Consider the following 19586-nt stretch of genomic DNA (forward strand, 5'->3'; position numbering starts at 1 on the left):
AAGAACCAGAATCTGGTTAAAATAAAAAGTAAATAATAATAATAATAACAATAACAATAATAACAATAACAACGTTGTGCTTGCAGCTCATCTGAAACAAGACCTATAAATTCTTCAAGGATCAGTGCTTTGTCTCATAAAGCAGCAGATTGCCAGAATGGTTCACAGCCCTATTATAAATATGTTCTTTCCATACCCATTAATCATCACCCATTGTTACCCATTTATCCACCAGCAACACATTGCATCTGGAAACTAACAATAGAAATAATGTAAGATAATACTAGAAATAATATAATAATGTAATAACATAATTTCTCAGTAAAGAGTCTTGCAGTTTCTTCCACAGTGCTTACAAAAGAATAATTCTCTTTTGTATTCAACAGGAGTACTCAGCATTGTGTCTAGAAGGGAGGGCTCTTTACTTGACAGGCAGCGAATGCCGATGTAGATGTACCAAAGTCAGGAAGGCTGCTTTTGAATTAAGGTGCTTAACAGAATAATCTGTCATTTTAATCTGATCCTGAAAAATATCCACCACCAAGAGCCAAACTCCCTGTGCTAGTGATGGGAGAGACAAGCTCCCATACTGATGGGAGCTACCAACACTGAATACATGAAGTTTTCCTTTCATATTTACTTTCATTTTTCATGTCTTTACTATGTTTTTAAATACCTTCTAAACAAATAAGAATAGTGACTGAAGAATGGTATGAAGACTTGTAAGCTACCTTTGAACTACTTCCAACATGAAGGATGTGCAATCTGGATCTGGACAATGCAGGCTTTAGCAGCAGACAGAAAAGTCACCCAATAAAAAATGAATTCACACTACTATCCCCATTGCCAATATGGTACTGTTAGTGACTCATTAGCCACTGGCTTAAAATTTAGCGAGAGGATATCTATATTTACTGAGGCTTAGATGTACCATAAAACTGTGGAATGAAATTGCTGAGTATGAGACAGTAGTTAAAATTTTGCACCGTGTTCTCAGTCAGATTCCAATTAATATATTTAATGTAAACTGTTTCATTTACTTCTCTGCTTTCCTTTTGGTGCTGCCAAGCTGCATAAAAGTTATATTCAGGATAAAATCTACAGACAGAGATGATGTTTTGCAAGCCTTGCCATTTCCACAGCATGCAAAAAGCTTTGGTATTACCAAAAATTGCAGCAGTTTGCCTTTAGAATTATAGTTTAGTTTAAATGTTACCAACTTGCTTCAGGCTTATTCTGCCTGCCAAAGGGAAATGAAAAGCCCCTTTTTAGCACAAATAAATCTCTATTGTATTTTTCTAAGTGCTCAGATAAGTAGGGGGAAAGAAGTGCTTGTTAGGTGCACAGTCATCTAATGAACAGTTATTTTCTGTCACTTTTATACCACATTCCCTGGAACTCTTCAGTGCTGGAAGTGCTGCAATGCCATTAGGTCAATGAGTGATATCTGAATGTGAAAGCATTGCAGATGTTACATTAAACTATTTTATTTAATGACATTTATGCCCACTCAGCTTGAGAAATATACTTACTGGAGGTGCCATAAATTTATACAGCGAAGATCCCCTCAGTGCTAGAAACTTTGGTGTGTACATTCGATCCTGAAGGGAGTCTTGTTCCCGTTCTTCCGTCCAGCCCATGTAGACTATCTGACAGAAAAATCAATAGTGTTGACAAATTCCTCAGACATTTTCTTCAAATCAATTGCAAATATTTCAAGCAAGTAAGCTGATGTCTGTCAAATCTTACAAACCTTGAACCACTGCCACAATGTGGTATATTGGCAGTTCACTTACAATCACGATTATATAAAGAAAGCCTGTTACATCAAAATACTTCAGAACTATTTATTGTGCTAGCAACAACAAAAAAGCTAAGCCACATACCTAGCAGATGTCTGTTGTCTCTATTATCTCATTAAGAGCTCTCTGAAGTAATTCTAAATACTTGCTGACAAATCACATCAGAGGAATTTAATGCAAGTGAAATGTAAGGAACCACTAGGCAGGAATGCAAAATCAAGAAACTCTTAAAAGTTTTCAGATACAAGACAGACAGATAGATACATGGGATCTTATTTTATCTTATATCGATAAAGCAAACATTCTGGAGCACATATTTTGAACATTGTACTGATTGAACGCATTCAGAATTTAATTATTTTGGAGTATTGAACCTCTTTTGCTTCAGCATAGTGAATTAACAGTGTTTTCAGGCATTCAGTTTTGAATGGTGCTAAAAAGTAGTCAGAATACTGTTAACTCTTATCACTACTTGCAGCTCTTCAGAAACAGATGTACAAACTAGGATTCATTCAAACCCATTTTAGGATCTAATTCCCTACCTATCCACCTATTAAGTTTGAGTAACTTAATATCAAATCCTTAAGGTAGTATGTAGTAGTAAAACATAGCAGGAGTAATTATTATGCCAGGTTCTGGAGAACATGTGAACAGAGTAGACACGTCATAGAAATTCTGATTTATAAACATGCTAATGAATAGTAACAAACAACTTGCAGTGTGCCATGTGTACATTCCTTTTATAGAAAAAAGAACTCGTATTTCATACATTGCTACAAATGGAATAGGTCTACTTTTAAACCTCTTTGTGAAATTGATTTCTACATTAATTAGGTATGGAGCATTCTTTGTCTTAAATGACCTGATATTCTGTGTGTTCCATAATGAAAATGTAAGGATATCAGTTTAGCAAAAATAATTACAATCATATTAACAGTCAATTAGTTAGTAAGCTTACCAATGGTATATATGTACTTAAATGAATATATTATGTTCTTTTGTAAGGAAATCTTGTATGTTGCATACTTTTTAAAAAGCAATTTACACAAGTTTATTTCATTGCTATTGAGAAGAGGGTTTTCATCAATAATTCTGCATGGAATATACATTAAAATAGATTTTTCTTTTTTCTATTGGATGTTATTGCATATTGGAAATTAATGGCTTTTTCAAATCCCTGTGTACAAAGCCTGCACTACTTCTCTCTATCAGAGTTTAGTAAGTATTTTCTGGTCTGTAGACAAACAGGGAGCAGGTCCATTCCTCTAAGAGTTACAGCAAAACCTAAACATTTAATTCAATTGCTAATAGCAAACATTAATACTGTAATATAATCTTGGGTTCAATGCCTAACATTTGTTTAAGTATCTGCTGGTTCAGTGACCAAACAAGCTTGTAAGACTCAAAAAAGAAGACAGCCATGCCTCAATACTCAAGAATTAAGCAGAGTGCTCAACACTACATTATCATGCAATAACAAAAAACCCACATTTTCTGAAATCTTATTAATTCCTAAATGAAAAAATAATCAGAAATACAACCTGACAGTTACAATAAGAGAAGTTTTAAATTATTTCAGTTCAATGTTTATTCAGATTTCCCTTATTTCTGCTGTTTTTTGTGTTAATCAATGCAAGAAACATACAGAGACCCATCCTTCTGACTTGCTATTAATATGTAGAGCTTAGTGACTGAGAGGAGGAACATACAGGAGTAAATTTAATATGAAAATTGTACTACTATTTACAGAAGTTTGATACATTTTCCTTCTGCAACTGGAAGAGAATGAATGGTCTCTAATTTCTAGGAATTAGGACATCTATGCTTTGAAATTAATTAAACTGAATTGATTCTGTGCCATCTTTGATTTGTTTCTTTAAAATTGGACACAGTAAGATATCATCTTGCCTGATGATACTCCATTTTTGAAAGTTTCTACTTCTATCATCAGAATAACAGGTCACAATCACTCATGCTGTGCAGATGCATTGATATTTCACATTTGATTGCCTTAATACTAAAGCAGCCACGAAATTTAAGGCGATTTCTCCATTTGATATTGCTCTGTTGCCTCTGTAGATCATGAGGAGAAAATAGACTGATTTTTCAGACAATCTGCTGCACTAAGGTTTTATTAACAAAATGCATTTTCCTTCAGACTAAATACCTAATTAACTATTAAACATACAGCAGAACTGTTAAGCAAAGGCAGTATGATTGTAATTAGAAAAAAAAGTGGTTTGAATGCATGTGTATATTCATGTGTGGATTAAAATAATATGGATTAGATTCTGGAAAACAGGACAAAACTGAACAAAAACTTGATAACTATTTTAACTGCATGCTCCTAAAATGGTCTAAATTTATCTAACACACTGAACTGAAGTTAGATAAAATACGCTAGTTTTTACATAGTCAAGATGAGAAACTGTTGATAACTGAGATAAAATAGAGACTACATTCTTGAGACATTTATGTTACTGATAAATATTTTGCCTTCTAAAAAAAACTTTGACTATTAACAACCTCAATAAAATTATTTACTTGGAAAGGCATCTGAACTTTTCAAACTCATGGCTCATGAACATATATATTGAAACTGTCAATGAAATTTGACTTGGGAAGTTGAATTTGATGAGATTCTGTCTAAAAATAAATGTTTATAACCATGGATACATGACGCATGTGAATAGACAGAATGCCCATTTACGTATTTAAAAATGAGGCTAGCTTTTTAATCATAGAAATGTTTCTTTGAGTCCGTATGAACTGCTGATCATTATCAATGAAATTGGGGAGGAGAAATCAACAGACCCAACAAGTTTTATTTGCAATAACATTCCACTTAAAAGACATTTTTTTCACAGTCCTGGTAGTTTCTAATTTACCTGCAGCAGCTCATTTCTCAAAATCAAATGGTGACGCAAATTAGTTAATGTAGAGGCTGCTGGTTCACTAACAAAGATTCAGTAAGTTATTATAGTTTATGAGCTAAATCACGTACAGTTGAAATAATCTATATCTATATGATAAATAAAACAAGACACTCTCTTCAGTCAAAAATCCATAGTCTCCTAATTTAGTATGTATTTACATCACACAGACACCCCAGTCAAGAAAGTAAATAATCCACAAGTTGCTCTCCTTCATATCAGTAGAAAATATTGCTAAAATGTCTTAAATAGCCTTAACAAAAATCTTTTATATTTTCAGAGATTTCTCCAGAGTTTTAACACAAATTTTATTATATTTTAGGAAGAATGGTAAAAAGAAAATACAAGAATTTTTCCTCAAAATGAAAGGTAAAATTTATGTGATTTTAAATGAGAGAGGACATTCAAAGATCAGAACAGACGTACTGACAGCTTTTTATTTTGGAATTCTCATATTCATACTCATATTACGTGAAACAATGCTGTAGGGCAACAGGATAAACGTGGAGTCAGAAGACAAATTAATATGTCAGACAACACAGGGAAAAAATATGATGAGGGATGAGCAACTCAGATAATTCCTTCTATCCTGATTTTAATATCCTTGTCCCTATGTGATAGTCTCAAAATTCATTATAGAAAATTTTGAGCAGAAAACAAAACAAAACAAGAAAAACACATTAAAATAGAAATAAAAGTGTGAGACTAATGCAGTCATTGGCAAAAGAGTCTTACATTGAAAAGACCTAGGACATTTTTTCAAAAGTAACAGAAGAATTAATGGTAGATAGTTTGAATGAATGACAGAAAAAAGTTGTTCAACTGTAAATATAGCCAAAATATCTCCTATGCTATTTTTAAGTTTGTGAAGAGACTGGTGATCTTTCAAAAAATACTTTTTTTTTTTTTTTAATTCCTCTTAATTATTTTCTATCTTCTTCAAAAAGTCATTTAAAATAAAGCAGTATGCATATTAAAAATGTCAAGTAAGAAGAAGACAAATAGCAATGAAAAATTAATTTACATATGATTCAGATTAGATTTAAATTAATTTAAAGTATCATTGGCATCCTTACGTTTTGTGACAGATAAACCTCATTAAAAATCAACAGTTAGAAATTAACTATTTTTTGTTTTAATTGCAAATAGACATGGTCCTGGGCAACCTCCTCTACGTGACCTTGCTTAAGCAAGGGGTTGGACCAGGTGACTTCTAGAGGTCCCCTCCATTCAACCTCAACCATTCTTTGATTCTCTAGAATAAGAAAAATTACCAATGCATAAAAATGTAAAATGATTGCTTGCAAAATAATTTTTCCTTTCAGTGCTTCTCTGTTAAATCTCCTTTCTATCCTATGTGTTTTATCACTGAGAAAGATCACCTTCATATCTTAAATATCTATGTAATAAAAGATTATTTCATGTTCACTCATTATTCCATGTGAGATTATAAGACTAGACATTTATTGTACCATCTAGTTTACATTCTATTCTACCATATAGTTTAATTTCCTTCCAGTAAAGAACTCAGGTCTTCATCTTCTTACCAGACCAGGGTTAAATATAGGTACTCTTTTCTGTTTGGTTTTCTCTCTTTTTTTTTTTTTTAAATCATCACACAAATTTAAGGAAATATTTAGGGGTTTTAAAATAGAGTACCAGAGAAATCTGAAAATATTTCTTAGTTATGGAAGATTATTTTTCTTTATACTCCATCTAATGGAAAACTGATAATAAAAGACTGAAAACAAGTAGTATATTTGCCTTTTAAACGTAAAAGATTATAATGAAAGTGAAGACAGTTGTTTAGGATAACAGACCTAGACTGGAATTTGTTATTTCCAAGGCAAATGCTGCACAGAATAACACTCTAAAAGGAACTTTGCAGATATCTATCCAATATTAACAACCTCCTTCACAGATTTGAAAAGTAACGGCTACACATGGAAACAGGACAGCTTTCTGAAGAGGTAAAGATCTGTAATTTGGTTTTCCAGGTTCCTTATAATCTTCTTCATGTCATAATCTATTAATCCAGGGTAACATTTTATCTCATCCATTCAATTCACTATCCACTGATATATGTTAATAGCTACACTCATTTTTCTTATTTAAGACTAAGTATCTGCTTATTGAAATAAATTCTTCTAACGATAAAGTCAATTTAAACATTAATTGGGCAACTGTGTGTCTTTGTCAAAATGTCAACATTAATGTTTTTTTTATTTTTTATTTTTTTGCCTTCCTTGAATTATTCAAACCAATGAACAATTACTTGGATTTTAAATTCATTACAGTTTGAATTAGTTATTTTAGTAGAGTTGACTAGCATTTTAGAAGTATGGCTTTTCTTTTGCTGAAGACTTTTTCCAAGAAAGACCTTATGCAGCTCTTTTTACAAAGATAGATTTTTGTGTAAATAGCATGAATTAGATACTATTTCATTTATTATTTATTTATTTATTTTCTTCAAAGCACCTCATTTCTTGTAGAGAAGTCTCACTTCTTGTAGAGACTTCCCTTGTTTACCCATCACATCACTCATCTTCAGAGCAATTTAACACAAATTTAACACATTGCTGAGCAGGTGCACTTGGCTGCCAGGTTTATCAACCAGGAGCGTTGGTCCCACTGCCATCACAGACATTTTACAGGCCACTTGAGAAGCTTCAGGCCTTCTCTGACACTCTCAACAGAGCAGCTCTCAGCAAATTCTTTAATAGTGAGAAGATCTCACGCAACTTGGCTAAAAAACTACTATGACACTGTGACACTGTCATCATTCTCCCTCCTGCTACTGTAGCCAGTAGGATTCTTTTTTTTTTTTTTTTTTTTTTTTTTTTAACTGGGAAAAACACCGTTTATACATGGTCTTATTTGAATGTCTGCTTATTCATTTTCACTTATTAATTTACAAACAGGCCAAAATAGGGCTATAAATTTTAATCCAGGGTGACTGAATTCAAAACATAAAGCTTAACACTCAGGTGGCAAGAAAGTAAACATCATCTATTCTAAAGCCCACTAGTCTGACTATATTTAGGACTTACATTTTGATTAATGTGATTTTTTTTTCCCCTCCTAAATGTACACAGTATACATGTAACAAATTTTTGACGCTCTAAAATATAAATGATAAAATAAACAAATATTTCAATCCAGGTGGAGGGTGTGGCCTCTCCTTTCTCATGTAAAATGGGTCACATTCATTTTTGTCATGTCAGGGTAGACTACTGAAACATGCTGAATGAACAAAAAATCTGAACATTACAAGTCACTAGACAGTGTCTTTCAAACTTTCTCATGGTGCCAACAAGCGAATAGCAGTGACACATTCATCTTTCTCAGGTACAAGTGCAAATGAATCACTTATGAAAAGATTTATTATCATTCTTAACTCACCTTATGAGTAGTTTTCAATTAGATTTCAATGCCCGGTTCCAGATATTGGTTTGATTTCCATTTTCTGGTTCTCTGACAAGGACTGGTAGGCAGAACTTGGATAGGACTGGTGGAATTTAGGCTACCTGGCTGTCTCTGTGAGATCATCCTACCTGTGCAGCTGCTTTGCTCACATCCTAAAAGCCTGCTTACTGAGCTCCATCCAAGATGCAAAGGAGAAAATAATAAATATGGGAGAACCCCGAATGTCTAGGTCTATGGAAAATATGTGGTAAGGGGTAATGTTTTTCCAATGTCCCATTTTTGGTAACAATGACTTCACAAGACCTAACTACCAAATATTTTATACATTTGTGGGATCAAATTCTGAACCATTCATGAAAACAGCAGTGCAGACATTTGTAAGTATACATAACTGTTTAGGCTTAAAATAAAATGCTTAAGTGCTTCATCCTCTGATGAAAGCAAAATCAAAATTCCATGGAAAATGTTATTCATTGGGTGAAGATTATTAGGGAGCCAAAATTTAATTTACATTCTTAGTCATTTAAATGACAACATGTACAAACTGAGTAAAAGAGCTACTAATGTTTGAAAAATGTCTTTTGCTGTTTATACTGAGGAAGCATTATTTTCTGTTTTATCTGATCACCAAAAGAAAAAGACTTCTGTAAGCTTAAACTGTTCTTAAGGGCTCTCAGGGTGCACAATTACTACTCCTAGAATAATAAATATGGAACAAAATCTCCAAAACAATTGAATAAATTTAGACTAGAATTACACTGCCTTTCATTCATTCACTCATTCATTTTTGAATAAGAATTCGATGCATGTAAATGAAAGAAGAAAAAGTCATCAAGGGGTGAAATTTCATTTTCAAATGTACAAATAATTTTTCTACATTTTGAATGAGAAGAGTGTGACTGAAGAAGTAGAAGTAGTGACAGGTTTTTTTTAATTAGTTTGTTTGTTGCCATTATCAGCACTGTGATTTTGCTTTATGAAGCTCTGAGAAAGAAGGTCTGTGAAAGGTCAGGTCATGGTTAGTTGAATTTATTTATTATGAAAAAAAAAATAATAAAAGTTCAAGGAAAGTTGATAGTTTTTTCAGACTTGACTGCATCTATGGAAGGACTCTATTAATTACAACAAGATAAGACACTATTTTAAACCAATATTCACATGCTCAGGAATGTACATAATGAAGTAATTATTAAAACCAATTCAAAAAATAATAATATTTATAATGCTTCAAAGATTAAATACTACTGCAATCAGAAACATGATGGCAAATCATATGTGACATTGTTGGGTAGTCAGCATTTCTCTACAGCTATTAGTGGGTACAGATATTTCTTTTAAGCAAAGCTAGTTATTTAATTTTCTTACTAAACTTTCTGGGCTTCTTCTCCCGCAACCGTCAATCAGCACACAGCAGCAAAGTTTACTAAAAGAAGGGAGTTTGCTAATGAAGGAGTTTTATCTACTACTGGATTGTTCAGAAACAACTGAAAGCCACACAGATCTCCTATAGAATGTGCAAATCTCCAGATAATAAGTGTTTGGTGGTTCCACAGAGTACAGTTGGGGGGCCAACTTTACTGATGCCAGTTAATAACATGCAAAATAAAAGGGCAATATAAAAAGTTAATGTTCAAAGCAATAATGAATCACTCCCTAATGTAATTTTATCATTCACTAACTATAACAAATAATCTTTTGTCTAATGAATTCACAGTTTTTAAGATCATTAAGCAATAAATCTAATTAACCTTAATTTCCAAATAGAAAAATATATTTGTCTTGATATGCAAAAAATGAGCAATGCAGTAAAACTTCAGTTTATGTTTCAATTCTTACCATGTAATGAGAAATTGTAACCAAATCCACAAATTTTGCTTATAAGGATAACATTGTGTTTCCTTCCTTAAGAGAAACATCAGACAATATTCTTCCTTTAAGGTAAAGATATATATTTATATATAAATAAATAATCAAAAATAGGAGGAACAGAACACAAAATTCTGAAAGCAAGTTACTTTCCTGAGCATCTTGATTACTTTCTACTACCTCCATAAGACCAATAGAAGGGATTGATTTTTTTGTGTTTTGTTTTGTTAATCATTAGCCTGAAAAACTGATTTAAAGTAAAAATTCTAGACAATCACCCAATTTTGTCACATATAAAAAAACACTAACTGAAAAAAAATATTTAAAAAATACCTCTAAAATGTCTTTTTTTTTTTCCCTACAGAAACATCTAGCTTGAACTTCCTTCTTTGTCTTCTTTGTTTCAAACAATAGTGCATGTCAATCTAACAAGCTGAACAATATTAGGAAATGGCTTTCAGTTATTCTTATTCCATACTTCTTAGACACATAGCATCTATTGGAGTATCTTCAAAGCTAAAGGTTTTCAATTTTGTGGCTTTTAAAAGAAATGTTAATGGATTTTGAATGGCTGATGAAGACAACTTTAAAAGTTAAAAAAATACAGTTGAATGGATAAAACTTGCAGCGTTTTAACAACTTGGTCCCAGAGTATTCATCTTCCACTACCGCTAAATAGAGACAGCATTATGGGTCACTGCTTTTTTTTCTTTCACCTATTTTTAGATTCTGGACCTTCAACTACAGCAGCCTGAAAAATAAATGAATCCATTTTTATAAAAACAAATAAATAACCTGCAAATGAAAACCACTGTATGTACCTTGCTAGGTCTACAGAAAGGCATTTATTCTGTATGTCCACCTTGTGGCATTATGGCAAAGAAAAAATATATCAAAGTAGATTGGATGTCTTTTGGTTTTAAAACTACAGAAAAGTTTGAATTATTTCTCTTGGTGAGAAATGTTATGAATTCTCCATTCTTAAAGATACCCAGAACTTGACTGGGCAAAGTCCTGAGCAACATGATTTATATTGACCATGCTTTGAGCAGGGTCTCAAGGTTTCTGAGCAGATGACCTAAAATAACTCATCCAACTTAAGTTATTCTATGATTCTATGAGTCTTTGATCAGTCATGGGCCATCAGTCTTGGGATCTGTTACACAGTACTCATGACTTAGTATTCTTAGCAAACCATCTTCGGTGTTACTTTTATTACAATGCTGTGCTATTTTTCAGTGGTATACAGGGTGCCACATACAAAATGTAGTAGTTCACATCTGATAATCCATTTGTAGCAGTCCAGGATTCTCTAAACCTACCCATTTTACATCGACCTTCATTTTCAATGGGGCAGTGTATCAAACCTCTCACTACAGACTTTCAACCTAAAAATGCATTTTGAGGAGGATTTTTTAGTATAGTCTGCTTTCAAGTAAGGCAGCCTTGTGAGTGGAGACAGCAGGATTCTATTTTTGTTCATAAGCAGATATCAAGACATGAAAGATGAATCTTATGATCCCTTCTCAGTTGTTAACAGGGTGCAAAATGGCTGTTTTTTGAAGGTTCCTGAGTCAGATGAAAACAGAGTTAATAAATATCACAGTGCTCACGTATGTGTATCCATATGTATATGTATATGTATACATATGTATATCCATATGTATACTACATACAGTCTCTGTAGTAACCAACCATGTAAAGTATATAGCCTCATCCTTCTAACTTATAAGGTATTGTGAACCTCAGAAACGTTTAATAATACCATATGCAAAAGAAAGGTAGGAAGTAATTGTAACTCTATTGACTTCCCGACCAGATTGGAAAAGTTGGCATGTAAAGGACTAAAGTAATGATTTTTAACTTGCATTCTTACACACTCTTAAATAAAAATCTTCCTAAATTATTACTAAGAAAGAAATAGAAGTGGGGCTGTTCTGGACTACTTTAAAATATTAATTTACAAACATGTATATCCAAGTACAACTGGATTGAGAAAGAGAACCAGAATGCACTCCCATTTTGAAAGACAGCAAGGTAGAGGGAAATTACTTTTAAAATCCCTCCTCCAGGAGCTGAGGAAAACCTTAGGGGATGATTAGATCAAGAACATGATATTCAATAGATTTTACATAATACTCTTTTCACGCTTCTCTTCATAACTTAATTTTTATCAAGAATCTATTTTTTTTCCTTCTTTTATTAGAATAAAGTTTGTTTTAATTTTTTTGGTTCTCTGGTGTTTAAAGTGAACCTAGGCTATCCTGAAGGATCTTCCATAGGCTATATGCCCATGGCTTCTGGCAGTGAATTAGGAGTATAGTTCACAACATTTATTGAACCCTTGTTGCACTTAATTATTTTTGACAAAGGGGTGATACCTTTCAATAGCTTATTTTACTTCTGATATTTCTCAGTATTTCCTTGAATATTGTTGCTTTATTAGAAAAGCTCACTGTTAGGGACTACTGGCTAACAATTATTTACAATAATATCAGCTTTCTCTTAATTCACAGAATCACAGAATTGAAGGGGTTGGAAGGGACCTCGAAAGATCATCGGGTCCAAACCCCCTGCCAAAGCAGGTTCCTTAGAGCAGGCTGCCCAGGTAGGTGTCCAGACGGGCCTTGAATATTTCCAGAGAAGGAGACTCCACAACCTCCCTGGGCAGAAAGATTCCACTCAGTCAAATTTTTAATGCAAGCATTCCACCATTATGAACAACATAGAGGAATACACCCCATAAAGGCTGTAACTGCCACAAAGTTAAAATAGTTGTTTGAGTCTTGAATGAATCTCTAACTTCAGTGTCACACACAGGCTCTGTATCCACAGAGCTCTGCAGTGGGACAGGCAGGCTCCTTCCCCCACAGGGGACAATGTGAAAAATCTCTGTGGCTGCAGAAGAGATCCTGATGAAATATCTCAAGGCCTTGTGAAGAGTGGACAGTGACCTCCATGAACTTTATCAAACAAATGATAGATGTAAACTTTTAATTAATACTTAGCCAAAAGTCTCTCCTCTCACAGAGGGTATGTCTACTTCATGACCTTTTTGCATCCTCTCAGGGGTCCAGTTCCTTTTTGCATGCTCTCTTCTCCCACTGTTTTGGGTTGGTTTTGAATGGCAGACTAGCTTGAACAGGAGGGGTAGGAGAGGGAGAGGCTGAGATATTATCTCACCGCTGCCAATAGGGCAGGCTTATGGGGGCAATAGGTTGGAGTGATGAGTGACTAGTGCTTCTGCTTAGTAAGTACCATAAACAGTAGCCTGTTAATAACGGGAAGCAGCTGTAGAGGGTTTACATGGCAAGGTTTTGGTAGCAGGGGGCCATAGGGGTGGCTTCTGTGAGAAGGATCTAGAAGCTGCCCCACGTTAGGTAAGGGCCCCGCTGCTGACCAGAGCCAAGCCAATAAGTTATGTTGTTTGCGCCTCTGTGAGAGCATATTTGAGACAAGGGGAAAAAAAAAATGTTGTGCCACACAGCAGCTGGGAGAGTGAGAGGAGTGAGGAACAGCCTTGCAGGCACCAAGGTCAGTGAAGAAGGAGGTGGAGAGGCGCTCCAGGCACAGGAGCATAAGTCCCCTGTGGCCTGTGGTGAAGACCATGGTGAAGCAGACTCTCCCCCTGCAGCCCATGGAGTACCACGGTGGAGCAGGGTTCCACCCTGCAGCCTGTGGAGGAGACCACAGTGGAGCAGGTGGACCTGCACCGACGGAGGCTGTGGCCTGTGGAACACCCCTGCCAGAGCAGATTCTGGGCTGGACCTGTAGCCCATGGAGAGGAAACCACGCAGGAGCAGGTGATATGGCAGGAGATGCTGCCTGTGGGGGACCCAGGCTGGAGCAGTTTGCTCCTGAGGGATGGACTCCGTGCTACAGACCCATATCTGGAGCAGTTCTTGAAGAGCTGCTACCTGTGGGCAGCCCACGCCAGATCAGTTCTGCAAGGACTGCATCCCGTGGGAGGGACCCCACAGCACAGGGGACGAGAGTCACTGAGAAGGAGCGGCGGAGAAGAAGCGCTATAGACTGACCACAACCCCCATTCCCCATTCCCCTGCACTGCTTGGGGGGAGGAGGTGGAAGAGGGCAGATGGGGGAAAGGAGCTTTTGATTTCTTTCCTTTGTTTCTTACTTCTCTAGCTTGTTAGTAATAGGCAATAAATCTTACTATCTCCCTATGCTGAGTCTGTTTTGCCCGTCACAATAATTGTTGAGTGATCTCCTCATCCTTATCTCAACCCTTGAGCCCTTTTCATCGTATTTTCTCCCTGTTCCTCTTTGAGAAGGGGGAGTGAGAGAGCGGTTGGCCGTCCAGGTTGTCTGAGGTGGAGCTCGGCCATCCACCCGAGTAAAACCACCACAGCAGCATGACTTCCAACTGTATATTTGAAATAAAGCAGCATAGAAATTGCAAATTGTGTCACAATCTTGCTGGACTTCGGGGTACACTGAAAATGTCAGTTGGATAGAATTTCTCTGGATGCTCAGAAACTCACATGCAACCAGAGCCATTAGGCAGAGAACTGGAAGAAGCCAGACACCTGCCTGCAAATTTGTGAAGGTTCCCAGCCCCAACATTGCCTATCTACTGCTTCAGGGACTTTTGCCTCTCCAGATCTTTTTTTTTTTTTTTTTTTTTTAAAGGAAAGATGTGATTTTTGGTTCTAAATCCAGCAACACTGAGATATTCCAAAAAGAAAAATGTTTAAAATAAATAAATATATGCTTCAGTCATCAGCTCCTGAGAACAGCATATTTGCTGTTAGTAAATTTCTATTTGCTGTGTCATAAAATAATATGGACTTAATAAATTTTGTTTCCCAAAATTATAAAATTGAAATCAAAACTTCTCTTACATGCTAAACACATAGCAGCTATGTATTGTTTGCTAAACAGCATCTCCTTACCAGGTAATGTAACTGTTTAAAAGAACACGAAAGGTGTTCATATATCATGAATTTTTAAGGGATGTTTCTGCATTCGAAATCAATAACATTGTCAATTGTTTTGCACTACTTTATGCATCGGCTCTTTTCTGAAATTAAAGTGGCAACTCTATCTCTGGAACCATGGAATATTATTGCAATGAAAAGATCAATAACTGTCTACGTTCCACAGAATTCTGTTTATACACTATTAGAAATTCAGGCGATTAAATAGTTTTACTTTCACAGGGTATGATACCATCACAAGGTAAGAAAGGAGGCACAAATCATCTGTGTAGAGATAAAACTGGTGAATGAAAAACAGTGAAATGTGGATTCACCTCTCCTCTTGAAATAAACTTTAATTACAAATACTTTCTTTAAGCTTTTTGAGTCCCATGTGCTCCTTCAATAGAAGATCAACAGTGAAAGTATATGCTTCATTGATTCCAATTAATTTATTTAGATGATACAATTCCCCAAGGAGTGATGCTTGTATTGGTTTACTGATCACCATCATTCTAATCTACTAAAATTAATGTTATTCTTGGGAAAATTTAAACTTGCTTGAGGCAATAAAAGAGACACTACAATAAATGATTGCACTGTTTTTATTTCTTTCCTTAGCCTCCAATGAAAATTCCAAAATGGTCAGAAAGAACAAATTTGTATCTGATAAGCCATAGGTATTAAGTCCATATTTGATTTAGGGTGAGGTTAGAGAAAACAAATAGTTTTTCCTATACCCAGTATTTCTGAGTATAGGTTTAAAGAAAACATGACCTATATCTTTTATGGATATAGTGACGTGACTTCCTCTTTTTGTTACTTTCATTGTTTCTGAGTTTGTTACCATCTTTCAGGACCTTGTAAGACAGCAGAGAGATGCAGCCCATACACATCATTGAAGGCACCTATTTCTAAACAAGGATGCTCAAAGTCGCTTTCTGTCCTCTTGCTTTGGTGGACTGTTTGGATAGTGACTAAAAGTCCCATCCAACAATAAAATACAAGAAAAAGATGCAAATATCTATTCTATTAGAATTTTAAATGGTCCTCTCTTGATTTAACATTTAGCGCTTCTGTTGCCAGTCTCAGACACCACCACCAAGAAAACCCTCTGTCTTTTGTTAATTTTAAATTGCAGGAATCCCTTTCACAATCTTATTTAATTTATGGATCCATCTTCATCAGTGGCCAAAAATCAGATACAAATAAGACTTAAAGCAAAATTTAAATGTATGTCGTGCATGTAAATAGAATATAGAATATAGAAATAGAATATAGAAATAGAATATAGAAATAAAAAGATGCAACAAGAGCAATGCCTTCAGTTCCAATTAAGCAATGCTTAAACTGAGTGGTTTCTCACTGTCTAACTTTTCCCTAGGTACACAGTTATGCTTCTCAGGAAAACTGCACATATTCTTCTGTGTTAATGAGAAACAAGGAAGTAATGAATCCTTAGCCTAAATCTGCTAGGAGGATATCCGATTGAGAAAAACCCTGGATATGTACAAGCAGGATCAAGCTTATTAAAAAATAAATTATAAAAAATAAAATAATAATGTTGTGAAGATTATATTCTTGCAAAAAGTAGCAGCTAAAGGGCATGCCCTTTCATGGCAACCTAGTAATCATAGCACTCACAAAGTCAATGCATCACACCTGTATCTTTCATCACTGAACTAAAACATCAAGCTAAAACTTGAGACTCCTGTTGAATCTATGACATTATCCAGAAAGATATGCAAGGCCTGTGAGATCAGAAAGAGCCCGAATCTATATCTGAGAGGAGTTTACAAGGCAATTTGATCCTGTAAGAATTCCTTAACCTGGAAAGCAGTAGATTGAGCTGTCCATTTGGTTCAATAGTTTTAAACCACGACTGTCACCCCAAAATAGACATAAACATATTATTTTTTAAAGTCTATGCATGTATTTATTTATCTATTTATCTACCTACTTATTTAGAGCAGGAACTCTCATTCAGTTCTTAGAAAAAGTCTTTGTGGGAGCATTCAAATATTTGAATCCTGAGGCAGCTCTACACCCCTGCTGGTTGGATTTTATCTCAATGGTTCTCTGGGAACCAAAGAGATAATAGGTGGGTATCCCATTACTACTCTGCAGTCACCTCTATTAATCTACACTTTATTAATTAAGGGTAGATTATTAATCACTTAAATATTTACAATATCTAAGTCACTTAAATATGTGTACAATATCTAATAACATTTCTTCCAGAACTAGACCATAAATGTTTACCTTTACAATTTAGGATTCCACTTCATAATGTGTAGTTGTAGGACATGTCTATTATGTCACTAGATGTTAAATGTCTACAACAGAGTAAGGCATTTAGATTTCCCTAATTGTCCTGTCCTATATAAGCCTTTATTTGAGAATACAGTACAGTTTTCCCTGTATTAACTAAAATCTGAACACAGATCTAACACGGACATAGTCATTAAATATGGTCAGGCAAAATTCAAAACTTACCCTTACTGAAAAGACTTTTCAGGGAGTGACATTAATATCACAAACACTAATGTGTTTGTACTAGAAAAAAAATAAGAGAAAATAAATGAGAAAAATATGTAAGGGTAAATTAGGATGAATTCTATACTTGAGGCAAAACTGAATTTGCTGGATATGCAGAAATAATTTGATACACAGCTTGAGACTTGTAGTTTGAGATTTAAATAAGAACTTGATCTTATCACTCTTCTCTATCATCTAAATTTCCAGCAGGTGTTCAAATTACTTCCATCATCTCATGAGCTATAGGGTATGAAGCCCCAGGATATAAGCACTGCTATCCAATAACTTCATCAAGTGACTCACAACGTGAATATTATCTATCTCATCAGGTAACCCACTATCTTTGAGAAGCAGTCTGACCTTCCTCTCAAAAGTCAACATGTAGGTTTCCTCAACCTAAAAACTCTGTAACAATGGTGCATATTGTCCTTTTAGAGCTTACGTCCTGAAGCTCAACAACTACTGTGAACTACAATATAAAGGAAAGAAAAATCCTTTACTGACCAAAGGAAACACAATTTTTTATAACAGAAAATGTCTCAAAAGCATCTAATGCAATTAAAGAAACTGCCCTGTGATAACTATTTCCTATCAACCAAACAAAATATATTTTTATATATTTATTTACTTTCACTTTACAGAAAGCCCAATAAGTATTAACAAGCAACATAAGCCTTTCACGGGTTTAAGTTATGGAGTAATAATCCATGCCAAGTGCCATAAATGGCTGACAATTCAATGTGGGAAATTAGCACAGCATAATTTACACCCTATTGTGTACTTCTGCTTAATTTAACAGCAGGGACCCAGTTCCCCCTGTGTGTTTCTATAAACATTTAACAATAGAAGCTTCATTTTAGAGATTTTCCTTCAAAATAAACCTGATCAAATCCTTACTGTGACAACAGATTGTGATAGAGCCGATGTACCATAGGACGTGAAAGTTCACTAACTGTCAGTCAAGAGATGCAAAGTAGAGACTGAAGAACTACAGTAATGGCATACTGTTAAACAATTAATTCAAATGTCATGCAAAATCCATTAAAAAAAAAAAAAACACACCACCAAAACACCAATGAAAGGGAACATACCCACTGTCCTTAAAGTACTATTAGAAAAATGATACAATTTTCTTTGATAGCGTGTCACCTTCCAGTAGAACATCCTGTTTAATCATTCCAATTTAAAAATATTAATACAATAGCAATGTCATCTCAGAGGTCATTACACCACAATGAAAATAATATATGGAGTATGTTTCATACAGATGTTTATCAGCAGAACAGATGTTGTTCTGTTGTTGTTGATCAGTTCTCCTGAGCAATGCCATTCGCCTTTTGAAGTGAAATAAAGATGCAACTCATCTGCAGCAAAGGACACTGGCTTGAGTGACAGGCAAACCAGCTACCATGACATTTGCGTGTATTCTCCTTTATAAAGCTTTCAAATGTTAGGTTTTATTAAACTCAGTAAGAAGAATTTTTAGAAGTGTTTTAAATGAGACTGTTCCAACTGCATAACTTTAATCAAGCTGAGCAGTAGCTTATTAAGCCAGAATATAAGGTGGTATTACATAGCTGATCTGATAACATTGCATGTATTTCTTTTTATTAAATGATATCAAAAGTAAGAGAAAATGGGTATACCTATCTGTATTTATGAAAATCAGTGAGGACATAAATATGCTACAAAACACTGGGATTCATAAAAGCTGAGTACTGCAGAATGTGACGTGCACAGTTATAATCCAGTTTCTTGCCTTAGTGTGGCATCAGTTAATTATGTCACGATATTGTTTTAAAATTGAATTAAATACAGTTGTGGAGCTGGAAACACTGCTCAGTAAAGAGACATAAGAATCTAAGTAAGAAATAGGCTAAAATATTAGTTCCAAAGTAATATCTTGAAGCACTAAAGCTGCATGAATTCTCATTATAAACTGTTAACTTTGCCAAGGACAGCTACCAATTATTTTCCCATAAACATGGGGAAATTCTAGAGGGAAAGATTCTTTTTAAAAATGATAGTTAAGACTACTTAACGAGAATATCTCATCTTCTGCAGAGACAAGACAAAACTTTCAA

The 19586-nt window shown here is 34.7% G+C and overlaps 1 protein-coding gene across 1 annotated transcript in view; it reads right to left on the reverse strand.

The window, feature by feature from the left end:
• Positions 1-19586, reverse strand: part of SNTG1 (syntrophin gamma 1) — a 373437-nt gene that overhangs the window by 51933 nt on the left and 301918 nt on the right. Inside the window, exon 13 of the mRNA XM_083823020.1 lies at positions 1533-1649. Within this exon, the coding sequence (XP_083679146.1) occupies positions 1533-1649 (117 nt within the window). The remainder of the gene's footprint in view (positions 1-1532; positions 1650-19586) is intronic.

The sequence above is a fragment of the Anser anser genome (assembly GCF_964211835.1).
Source record: "Anser anser genome assembly, chromosome: 2".
NCBI classification, from domain to species: domain Eukaryota; kingdom Metazoa; phylum Chordata; class Aves; order Anseriformes; family Anatidae; genus Anser; species Anser anser.